General features: G+C 40.9%; 1 protein-coding gene across 2 annotated transcripts; it reads right to left on the reverse strand.

The window, feature by feature from the left end:
* Positions 1–162: 162 nt before the first annotated feature.
* myb (v-myb avian myeloblastosis viral oncogene homolog) lies at positions 163–8,564 on the reverse strand. 2 transcript variants are annotated; one of them, XM_026341541.1, is made up of 15 exons: positions 8,414–8,564; positions 6,380–6,497; positions 6,048–6,119; positions 5,789–5,881; positions 4,725–4,945; positions 3,906–4,134; positions 3,719–3,787; positions 3,494–3,598; positions 2,785–3,051; positions 2,097–2,215; positions 1,894–2,008; positions 1,679–1,774; positions 1,416–1,514; positions 1,095–1,175; positions 163–981 (listed from the first exon to the last, which is right to left on the reverse strand). In XM_026341541.1, exons 1-15 carry the CDS (start codon positions 8,434–8,436, stop codon positions 871–873), a joined length of 1,818 nt encoding a protein of 605 aa, XP_026197326.1. In that variant the 5' UTR covers positions 8,437–8,564; the 3' UTR covers positions 163–870. The 2 variants fall into 2 exon arrangements, with proteins under 2 accessions (XP_026197326.1, XP_026197325.1); XM_026341540.1 differs by having other exon boundaries at positions 163–984.
* Between the last annotated feature and the right edge of the window lie 3,462 nt (positions 8,565–12,026).

The following is a 12,026-nucleotide window of genomic DNA, read 5'->3' on the forward strand; positions in this document are numbered from 1 at the left end:
AGCTCATTTAAAAATTTTAAATGCATAAATATACTATACCGTATATGCTATACATAAGGTGTAATTTTTTAACAAATAGAATTTTTTGTTCATTGAATGTATCCTGGTAACAAGATACTGTAAATGCCAGGGAAAAACTGAAAGTTGGCTTTTTTTGAAATCAAGGTGCCAGTGTGGTAAGCAGGTAATACTAATATGGCTAGCCATTTCTGTTGTGTAAAACATAATTCATAGTTGAATATAAGAACGTAAGAACAGACATAGGTGTTCCTGTTCAGTAGTTAAGTGTTTACATGAGGTGGCAAAGACCAAACACTTGAAATTCTCAGTAGACCCATTATATCATGTTAAAAAAAAGAGAAAGAAAAATAAAGTTTCAGAGGTCAGTTTTGAATTAATGAATATGCCTTTCGATATATGATAATGCTAACAGGGCTTAAATACTTAACTTACAACACTGCTCCACTGGCCAATTGTAAAATAAACAACAACAAAGTCATCATCAAAACTAAAGGAATAAATTAATCAACTTGTTCTTTATATTAATATCAAAATTCGGGATTAATAATACAGCCCAATGTAAATTATATAGCCACCATATCCCATTTATAATACAACATTGATAATAATACAATAAGACCAAAGGTGATAGGACAAACATTTATAAAAACCCAAAGCAAATTAAATTTAAAAGATAGAAAAACAAAACATTTATAGTCTTTGGTTGGTTGAAATCCAACAAGTGTGAGTGTAAAAACACCAGTGGCATAGAGCCTCTCCCAACTGTTGTACCACAACAATATAACAACCGCTGCGCTGCATCCAGCGCAGGGAATGTTGATGTTTCCAGATCAACGTGTGTCTATCTGTCTACATGACCAGTGTCCTCGTAGGGTAAGTGTTGATGTACTTGTGACTTGGCTCTGAGGCCAACACGTGCTCCTCTGTTTTCCCGCAGGTCACCTGCTCCCAGGAATTGAGCTGCTGTTGGCAAGAGAAAGAGGTTACGGTGAATTTTATGGTTAACTTTCAATCTCTACGATGTTATAAATTTATATAAATAAATGCAGACAAACAAATTACCATGTACACACCTGTAGTGGGCTGCCCATGCCTCTGTGAGAGACGTACGTTTTGTGTCCATCTTCACTCAGTAATGAGCTAGTAAGTAGGTCCTGAATGAAAATGCACACAAACAAACATAGGTCAAGCTGTACACCACCACTATTGCATCAGATAGTACAACAACAAATAACAGCACAGAAAGCAGTGTCAAAGATGGGTTCATATTAAATGAGATCTCAAAAATAGATTTTGTTTGCTTGCCTTGTTCCTCACTTTCAAGTCGCTTTGGATAAAAGCGTCTGCTAAATTACTAAATGTAAATGTAAATGTAAATGTAAAAATCAACTTACAGGTACTTCCTGTGCAGGACCGTTGGGGGAGAAGAGCTGAGTGTGAAGATCTTGTCCTTCCCACTGCATACATGGGCTCCTTTCACATGGGGACTCCACCTGAAACCAAAAACATAATCACAGTCATGTAATGTACATAATTATCAAGAATCAAATGTGGCTTCTTTGACTACAGTGACTTGAAGGTAACATAACAAAACACCTGCCTCACATTTGCCTGCTTGTTTTCGAATGTGTACATGTTTATGTTGCGTGGAAAGTACCTCTTGTTTTATCTTTTTCAGAGGAGGCTGTTCAATGGTACACTCCACTGGCTCCTGCTTGATGGACACGACCATCTGTTGCTCCATAGAGGCATTCTGGAAAACACACAAATCCCCCTGTGAGTCACACTGACACTATTGCAAGTACAACAAACAAACAAAAATTGTCTACATGACAAATTCAAGACTTGAGTTCTTTTAGGTCTCTGACTTACCAGTAGTTTGAGGGGTCCATACTTGGATTCCTGTAAGGTCAGGGCTGACCTGAAAGGTGTTGGTGTGCGAGGTGACGACTCCATGATGGAACGACGGATGTTTGGAGTTCTGAACCTGAAAGAGAAAAGAAACAGCTGTTTGTCAAGCTAACAGCTAACACCAGTTCTGCATAATAACACAGAATAAAGTTAGAGACACTTACATTTCATTCTCCTTCTGAGGCCGAACAGAGTGGTCAATCAGAGGCTTGGAGTCCACTGGCGAGCTCATTGGTAAACTGTCGTTGTCTGAGTGTTCTGGGCTCATTGACTGGTTCAGAAACTGAAACAAACGGAAGGAAACCAGTGAATAAGGTGTGACAGACTGGTATTTTGGTCGTAACTATCTTGCAGATTATGGGCGCTAGTTGAACCTACAGAAATGTATTGAACAGAAGACTCATTGATGTAAAACCAAATAATAGAAAATAGCAAGTGAGTCAATAGTTTTAAATGGCTGGATATCAGTCCCATCACATTTTGGTGATTGAATGGATTCTGAGTAAACGCAGCTACTTTAACTATCTGCTTGGTGTAGAAATGGTAGGTTCCTGACTGGTGAAGGTTTGAGAGTTGAGTAGATGATAACAGCCCATGCTCCATTAGCAGTTCTTGATTGGGGAAGATCCTGCCTGTTTTGAGAATGCTACTATCCAAGAACCTACTGGTAGGAGCCTCACCAACTGAGCAGAGAGTCTGGGAAAAGGGCTTGAAAATATGGGTCTGAAGGAAATATCTTGCTAATTGCTAGCCTATCTTTTATCATTTGGACATAGTTGGTCATGGTACACAGAAATTAATCAAATTAACACAATACCCATGAACAAACATGCATTGATGATATATACTTACTGAATCAATGACAGATTCCATAAACTCTGGAATAGTATTTGAGAACGAGGAGCTGCTGTGATGACTGTTGCTGTTGTTATTGTTATTACTGTTGCTGCTGTTGTTGCTGTGAGAACGTGTTGCAGAAGCGCTCTCCTCAGGTAGGCAGCTCTGGTCAAGAGGCAAGGCAGGTGCGGCAGTCTGGTGATGAGGTAACGACATAGCTACACCTTCTGAGCTGTTGGTCAAAGAGCTCTGGCTGGCCCAGCTTGGATATGGCAAAGTCATCTGGAGGGGAAAAAGATATAAAGATTGAAGGCTAGAAAAAACTGTCAAACAATAATCATATAAAAATGTGAGCACAACAGTTAAAAACAAGCACAAGAGAGAAAATGCAAGCCTGACAATAACAGAAGAGGTGTAAAAATGGAACAAATTAGAAAAAGAGAAGAAGAAAAGGAACTTTAACGTAAAGGGTGACAGAAGTGTTGGGTTGCACAAGGGGACATGCACGCGCACAAAAATGGTGATAAGGTCCTATTTCATCACTTTTTGCAGAAACAGACCCCCCAGATGTTTCCTCCTACTTATTCACACAAACACACAAATCCAACCACTGTCCTTAAAGCCAGGGTCAAACACGCCTGCACATAAATTGAGCTGTCACACTTGACAACTCGACAATTTCAACGCCCAATCTTGTACTAACACACACAAACACACAACTCACTGGTAGTGATGGCTGGCCTCTCAGTTCATTTTCTGTTGACATGAGCAGCAGTTCAATCTCTTTAACCCTCTGCTCCTTCTCAGGGTCCTCCTCGCTATAGTGTCTCTGAGGGAAAAAAAAAGAGCGGGAGACTCATTTAGCATCAATTCAATCTTGTCCATCATGTTGTCCTCTTGCCTCACTTATACAGGTCAATTATATTGTGTGTACTTTGTTTTCTTTTACCTGTATAGCAGCGGTTCCAAGTTGGGGAATGTTCAGGATGTTCAAATGCAGGCCCATGGGGAAGGGCACCTGTTAACCCAATCAGAAACACATCCACATTAAATAGACAAATCTCCTACAGCTACACGGTCAGCCACATTTAGTTTTCATGCCAGCATCCAGAGTTTTTGGCTTAAGATCCACTCACTCTGTGTGTGTCTGAGATGTAGCTGTAGTTGTGTGGCGACAAGGGAGGCAGTTGTGCGTGATTAGGCGAGTGATGAGGAAAACCCATGATGTGATTGGCGGTCTTGACGTAGCTATGGCTGATGGAGAGTGAAGAGTTGCTGTTCTTTGAACTGTTCTGAAGATAGCCCTCCTGTTCCACCTTTCGCCTCATGGTGGAGTTCCAGTGGTTCTTAATAGCGTTGTCAGTCCTGCGTGACATGAATAACACATATTAACTTACGGGATATGCATTACAAAACAACAACATGCATAAAACATTGAACAACATCTTGAGCCTCTAGTGGTACTTGATAGCATTATCAATACAGACACACACATAGGCAGACACAGACAGAGAAAGTCTCAATCACACACACACTTGCACACACACAATTGATAAGGTTATCAATACAGACCAGTTACAATCAAGTCTAAGCTACAGTTTCATTTCTCTTAATCTTTGTCATTTGACTCCAGACCTTTCTCTGCAAAACAAAACAAACCCAAACATCCTGTGCTGACACTGTCTTTTGAAATTCTTTCCTCCCAGTCATTCTGTTTCTATCTATATCCCCTATCTTTCTAAACAAGGGAAATACTTTCTTTATTCACACCTCCATCTTTCTTTGTGCACTGTGCTGCTTTCTTATTAGTTTTTTTCTGTTTTCATTGTTCCCTCAGTGTCCTCCCCTCCATTTCACCCTCTAAACCGCAACATTGCGCAGCAAACCAACAAGGCTTCAGTGATTCATTTAGCTTCTCTTTTTTTCCACCTTTCTCTCTTCATTGTTCAACTTACCTGCCAGGGAGTAACTTAGCGATTTCAGCCCAGCGGTTGCCCAGTTTTTCATGGGCCTGGTAGATGATTCGGTCCTCCTCCTCAGTCCATGATGTCTTCTTCACCTCTGGGTTCAGGTGGTTGTGCCAACGCTCGCGGCACTGCTTCCCAATTCGTCCCTTCAGGTGTTTGGCGATCACTGACCAGCGCTTGGCTCCATACTTCTGGACCAATTCAATCACCTGAGGTAGGCGTGTGTGTTTGTGTGTTGGGGAGAGAAAGAGGAAAGAAGAGAGCGGAGGAGGAAGAGCGTTGAAAGGAAGGGAAGTGAATTATAGTGGAGGAGCATTAGGAAAGAGGAAGGAAAGAGCAATAACAGGGAGGAGAGGGAGAAGTACAAGGGCAGAGATGAAAAAACATAACAAGGTTAAGAGAGGAAAGGTAAATAGGAGATAAAACAGACAAAGTATAACAAACAAGGGAGAGAAAAAGAAAGACTTGTTATTCTTTCAGAAAAAAAATTGTAAGAAACTCATACATTGTGTTACTGAACACTTCCCCTCTTCATCTCTCCTCCCTCCTCCCTTCTTTCTTTATCTTTTAACTTGTAGAGGTGATTGAGAACACCTGCTGGTGAGCAGTGAGGGAGTTTCCAGTGGAACGTTAGCCACTCAGCTAATCATTACAGTGGCATCTGGGTGGAAATATAATTCCTTTGTACTAGTTCAATAAATACTGGTTGTGAGACTAAATATGTTAGTTGTTGAGTAACGGCAAATTTTTGGGAAACTAGAAATGTGCAAGAGGCAGCCAAGGAGTTGCTACAGAAAAGTTGCTTTAATCCCACAAGCACATAAAGTAATAGTGTTTTTATCACCTTGAATGACACTTGATTGCCTGTTTCCTGTGAGAGGCATACAACAATATTACTACACAAAATTACCTAATGCAAGAAAGCCCTGTGAACAGAAGCATCTTTGTGCTAGAGTAATGCTATGATAGCTTCTAGTTGTGAAGGACTTTCTTTTGCATGTATGTGGTGTTAAGTGTTTGACCTATAAAGTACTGTGTGGACTTTTCCTTACCCTCTGGTCTTCCTCTTTGGTCCAGGGCCCTTTGATGAGTTCAGGATTCAGCACCTTCTGCCACCTGTGCTGGCACTGCACATCTGTACGATTCTGCAAGGTGAAAAGCAAGGACATTAATCTTTATACTGTAGAAGGTTACATGTATATAAATCAGCAGATCGGGATTTGCCACAGACTAGGTTGAAAATGTTTTGTTTACTTCTCTGTCTGTGTGTCTTTGTATATGCATGTGTGTACCCGCAGACCTGCTACTTACAGTTAATAAGCTTGCAATGAGTTTCCAGTCTTCTGATCCATGAACCTCAACAAGTTTCTTCAACTTCTCATCCTGGAAAAAAAAGACGTATGATGTATGTTGCAGTTTTCCAGACATCTAATAAATGTTACAACAATCCACATTCACCCTAGCACTTTAACATGAGTGTAATGTTCCATGAATGTGGTTAGACCAGAAAGGAAAAAAAATGTTCCCAAGGTTCCTGGGAAGCGATATCTCCCGAGGCACTTTCTTTTTAACATATGAATAGTATGAAATATTTTGTATTAAACAGCAAGTTTTTAATTGCTTATGCAGGTGTGTGTGTGTACCTCTTCCCGTGTCCAGCGCGTTTTGCCAAGATGGCGTTTTCCTGTCTTCGTAAGTGATCCATCATAATCATGCTCATACATCTCAGTCTCCTCCTCATCCTCCTCACTACTGTAAACACTGCAGACAGAGAGAGAGAGAACGAACATTTTATGAAAGAGGTAGTGGTTGTGTGAAAAAAAAAAAAATACTGTAACATAATAGAAAGGCAAATAATAGCACAATAAAACCTGTCTATTTCCAAACTACTCCCTAATCATCTCTTTACAGAGTACATAAAGAACTCAGCCCACTCTTTAACTCATCAGGTGTCAACACAGACAGAACCAGTCATTCTTGAAGGTTTGGGTGCAGGCTTTTAGCCAAGACACCCACAAGGGGAAAGAAAGAGAAACACAGAGGAACAGCAAGCAGGAGGGAGGAGGGATGGATGAACAGGTTCCAATGTTTTTGGTTTCCACAGATACTGGGATTGGCAAATGCGATCATAATTTCGTGACCCTGGCGTGTTTAGACCTGCAGTAGCATTGTACAGAAGGCAGACAGGCAAGCACACACACGTACACTCACACACACACTTTATTTAACCAATCAGAATGTAGAGCATGGACAACGTGGAAGCTAGGTAAGGGACATAGACTGCAACAGGTGAACAGGAACCCCACTGAGGGATTGTACGTGTCCTCCTAGAGGATGTCTACTGTGGCTTGTCTGCTTTGTATTTGTCCACCTACACTAATGTGTAACCATCTATCCACTAATGACCTTAATGAGAAATCCAAAAATGACTCACACACTGCACACATTTAATGCAATTTTAAGCAATTCTTTCATATTTTAGCCACCACATAAATCTTATGTATTTTAGAACAAAAAAAAAAAGACAATGTTGTGTGCACAAACAAGCAAACAAAAGTCTGAAAACGCAAGATAGAAATTAATGAGTCAGCTGAAAACTGTATGAAGCAGCCTAATGATCACCATTTTTCTAAGTTCAATCACCAGGGCGGCTTTATGTCAAGTGAAACCACGATAATAAACCAATAACCCGCACTGAAAGGTTCACTGGTTAAACTCGGAAAAGAAAAAAAAAAAAAAGCGTTGACGCAAATGTAATGTCTGTAACCAGATGCTTTTCAAGGAAAGGTCACGATTCCCACTAAGACACAGAACAAAACGGGAAACCAGCGAGGGCGAGCGAAAGGTTCAAGTTGTGGGGATTTGCGCATCAAAACATGGGAGATTACAAAAAACGCAGCCTCTACACACAAGTCCACGAGTGCGCACAGAGGACGCTGTGAGAGCGCAGGGTCCAAAATAACTGTGAGCGCCCCTCGCATTTAGAGATGCTGCGGCAATATTCATAGTATGTGCAGCTTTCATCAAAGCGACTTTAAAATTGACCTTTATGCCAACTAGATTGATTTAAGACATCCAATCGGCATGGTAAACAAACCGTGAAGACATGTCGTGTCTTAGTGGTTGACTGATGGTGACCAGAAAAACCAAAACGCAATGACATAGAAACACTTTTTAAAAGCCTTTCATACGCTACATTTAGGCTCGGTGCAGTGCACAGCGCGTCCTGTGATGCGTCGTGTGTTTGATTTTTGCTCATTACTACTTTATTAAAGCCTCCTATTGAAACCAGTGGGCTCGCATCGCCTAGCGCGCGCGCCCCTTTCTCTCTCGCTCTCAGCACTGACAGCAGCGCGAGGAGCGCACATGCCAGATGACCACCACCTGTCATGGGGCGCGCGAGCGACACACTCCCTCCGCTACTCCGCTTTTTTTTTTTTTTTTTTTTTACCGGCGGAGAAACGACAAGGGCAGAAAAACGAAGTAGAAAAGTGCAACACTTGGTGGGACAAAAAGGGCACAAATGCCGCGTGATGCAACTCCTAAAAGGTCACGCAGTAGTGATAGCGTCTAACGCGAGTCGGAAACTTTTATCTGCGTCTAAACTGCACATGAGACACAAAACAGAAACAAGACTGGTGAAGTTAAAGAGTGAGCAGACGGGCGGGGGAGCTTACCTGTTTCTCGGCCGCCGAGTCATGGTAAAGTGTGTGGAGCGCGGCTCGCAGGTTGCGCTGAGCACGTACTTTCGCTATGTGAGCAGTGTGTTCTCCCGGCGAGGAGGCAGGTTGACATTAATTTAAACGACAGCAGCCCCTTCTGCTGCTCCTCCCTCCTCCCCGTTGTTGCATCCCGGTAAATTTGGCGCTCCTGGGCGCGTGCGGGCGAGTGCGCATGTGCCGCCGCAGTACACTTCAAGGCCATCCGGCATTTTTCTATTTCGCTTCAAATGAAAAAAAGGGGAAAAGTGCGAAATTTGTCTCATATGCAAGAAAACTATTATAAAGATAGTACATTTGCGTTAAGCTTCTAGAAAACTGTTTAAAATGTGCATTTATTTTGTGTTGATTAAGAAGCGATGTCTTCTTAGCCCCACATTGTTTCACATAAGCAACATGCACACTGTAAAATTATAAACAACACATGTCACGATATTAGTGGCAGAGTGCGTATAATATTGAAGAAATCAAAAGTGGGTTATGTGAGTTTGGGTTAGATGCCGCAAAGAAACACTAAAGTTTAACTTCAACATGAAGCACATTCGTAACATTTACGAGGCGTCGTTAAAGGCAACGGGTCAGAGTCTAGCAGACTTGTCAAAGGCGCGTTTTGGCCGTCCGTCCGCGCTAAACGCTTTTTTTTTGTCACCAATTTTCACGAGTTACTTCTGTTCTTGTGAAAAGGAGAAGGAAACCAGTGCATCTGGACGAAGTAAACAATTGCGGAATGGGCTTCTGGCATGCTGGGGAAGTGCAGTTGTAATGCTTTCTTTTCTGCGCTACCTGTTCGTGTCGTCCCTGCTGTGTTGCAGATACAGATGTTCGCCGGCGATAAAAACCCCGTGGGACACGATTGTCTTATCGTTCAGCGATAACACGAGCTTATGCGCTCGCCTAAACAAAGAAAGTGAAATAAATTGCAGTGGCACCCGAACTTGCAGGCCTTCGGAGTTGCTCCTGAAGTTGTCTTTACAAGTTTCTAAATGGCAACTAGCAGATGATGCCTTTACATTAGTTTGAAATATAGCCCACATCTAAAATAGGAACAAGATGGACCTGTTTTTCAGCAACCTCTTTTTTTTCATAGATGAGGAATAACATAGGCTAATGCTCTTTTCTTTGTTGCATTGCATAACCTCAGAATTATTCTCTATTGTGCCCACAAAGTATTATTATTATTTTGTTTTGGTTGAGTTCTCCATCCTCCCTCCGCCCGGACTGTCGTCGCTCAACCATTCATCGCATGGAGGAGGAGGGGGTTTAGTGCTTTATTAGTATAAATGTGTCTTCTCATTGTATTAGTTCCTCCATACGCGACCGTATTGTCCTGGTCACTTATAATTACCATCACCCCAGACCAGCCTATTGTCCCAAGGCAGTCATCATAATAGTGGCCTAATAAAGGGCTACACACACACACACACACACACACACACATACACACACACACGTGGTCATGGACTGCAAATTTCACTATTTAGTTCAACAGGGTAAATAGAGTTTTCTTGGTGAAATGAACTACACAGAGAACTTGATGGCGATTTACAGGAGTGGGGAAGGGTTAATTGAAAAAGAGATGGCATGAAAGATTCCTTTAAAGCTTATTCTCTGTTTATACAAGCTATAATGTAGTATAGTACAATCTAGTGATGTTTGTTCAGTTGGTTTGTAACATCAAGGATCTGTTAGTGTTAACTTTAACTGTCATTACTGCTACTGTAGGCCTGTAATACTTTGTATCTCACAGTTGCCTGGTTGCAATCACCTGTGGACTTCAAGTCCCAAACATACCTGAGTACACAAGCATGTTTTTCACACTTTTAGACTGGAGGAGGTGGTAGTTCTAATCTCTTCAAATGTATTATTAATTATACTGTACAGTAGCTATCATGCAAGATTGCTATACAAGGTGCCCCACATAGAAAGAAAACTAGGTCAGTCAAGAGATACAGCACAAAAATCCCTAAATCATGTTAAGAAGAGTATTAACAGCATTAGTCAGATAAAAAGTTAAATAAATGCACACTTAACAGTATTTCTAATTGAGTATTTAGCTGTTTAGACTTGAATGTGTCTTTTTCCCTCGAGGGTAATATTAAAAACTACATGTTATCTGAAATGAAATTGAAGGAAGGGAGCCAGAGTATGCAAATTCCAGCATAGTAGGTTGAGCAGGAAGCCTGAGACCCATTGACTCTTGCATAGGACATTTGCATGGGCACGATTGGACAGGTTAAGGCGAGGCATTGTGATGGCTGCCCCCTTTGCAAAGCATTGTGTGCACAGGTTGGTTAATTTGAATGATTTTTAATGATGGCCCCTGGGCTTGAGATATCATCCCACCAGGCTTTCAAATCCAGTGTTGGGAAGACTAGACATCTATTGTCAATTGTCTGTACATGTGTGAGTGTGTGTGTCAGTGTAGCTGTAAAGGCCTGTCTGGGGAAAACTTAATCCCAAGTCAAACAGGAATAGCCGATGTGAACCTGTGGCAATGTGGTCAAATAAACCTGCATGTTGACTAGTTGGTAATACTGAATGACTACATTTTTATTGTTCTACAGTACATTACTACACAAAAACCATCAACATTTTTGTCAGGAAGATTTTTTAAGGGAGTATTTAATTATAAATGAAAGCTTATGAACACATGCAACAGTCAATAAAAGTGGAAATGATTTTAAAACAAATCTATTGCTACAGATTTAACAGCATTTTTACTAGAATTTTACTTTTAAATACACAACTTGCCACGTAAAGTATCACACACTTTTCTTTATTGACCTTAGTTGTTGTCTTTATTGACCTGTCAAAGACTTCCTGGGGTACAGGTTTTGCATTTTCCTGTGAAAGGCTCTTCCCATGATGCCTAGTGCCTTTGGCAAATTATGTAAAGCATTACCTCATGCCCATTGCCAACTTTTAGAATGGACGTAAGCCTCATCCACTTGTACAAAGGCTTTATCTCCTACAATTACAGCAGGATTAATATGTTTTCACGTTTACATGCTGTTGTTTACAATTATATCCTTTCACTTAATTCCATAGACACTACAGCCACCCAAATGCTAACAACCTTTTTCCATCTCCTAAAATCTCCTAGAATTGGAGACAATTCAATTAGACTGAAAATATGCAAATAATTAAGTTTGTTAGTCATTCAAATTTTACAGCATTTAAACAAAACACCCATCTGCTGATCTGTTTATTACTTTAACAATCTGTGTGTCCATCTGTTTAATCCATCTAATCAATCCAACATTCTCTCATACATTCTTCTCACCCATCACTGATTCATTGATCAGGGTTTTCATGAAACCTGTGGCTACATAGGCAGCACAGATTTGACCAGAGTGTGTAAAAGACATTCAAAGGAAATAAATGTTCAGGTCGTCTGTGGAGGTGTGATTTTTCACACCTCTACAGCCTTGTTGCAGCACAAGCGCATATTTAATTCTTCTCTATATTTGGCTACACAAAAACAACAAAAAGACAGGCAACAGAAAAAAACCCCAACTTTTTAACACATCAGGCTAAAGTTTTAGGTGTAAGATCTCTGTAGAGTTTTTGT

Source organism: Anabas testudineus, chromosome 24 (assembly GCF_900324465.2).
Source record: "Anabas testudineus chromosome 24, fAnaTes1.2, whole genome shotgun sequence".
Classification (NCBI taxonomy): Eukaryota; Metazoa; Chordata; class Actinopteri; order Anabantiformes; family Anabantidae; genus Anabas; species Anabas testudineus.

What these genes read in the sequence shown, in the direction of transcription:
- myb (XM_026341540.1), bottom strand. Translation starts at nt 8,436, where the DNA reads ATGACTCGGCGGCCGAGAAACAG. An exon ending in GAGGCCAGCCATCACTACCA is followed by an intron (nt 3,052 to 3,493) that starts GTGAGTTGTGTG and finishes TTTCCCCTCCAG; the next exon opens with ATGACTTTGCCATATCCAAG. An exon ending in TGGAATCTGTCATTGATTCA is followed by an intron (nt 2,216 to 2,784) that starts GTAAGTATATAT and finishes CGTTTGTTTCAG; the next exon opens with TTTCTGAACCAGTCAATGAG.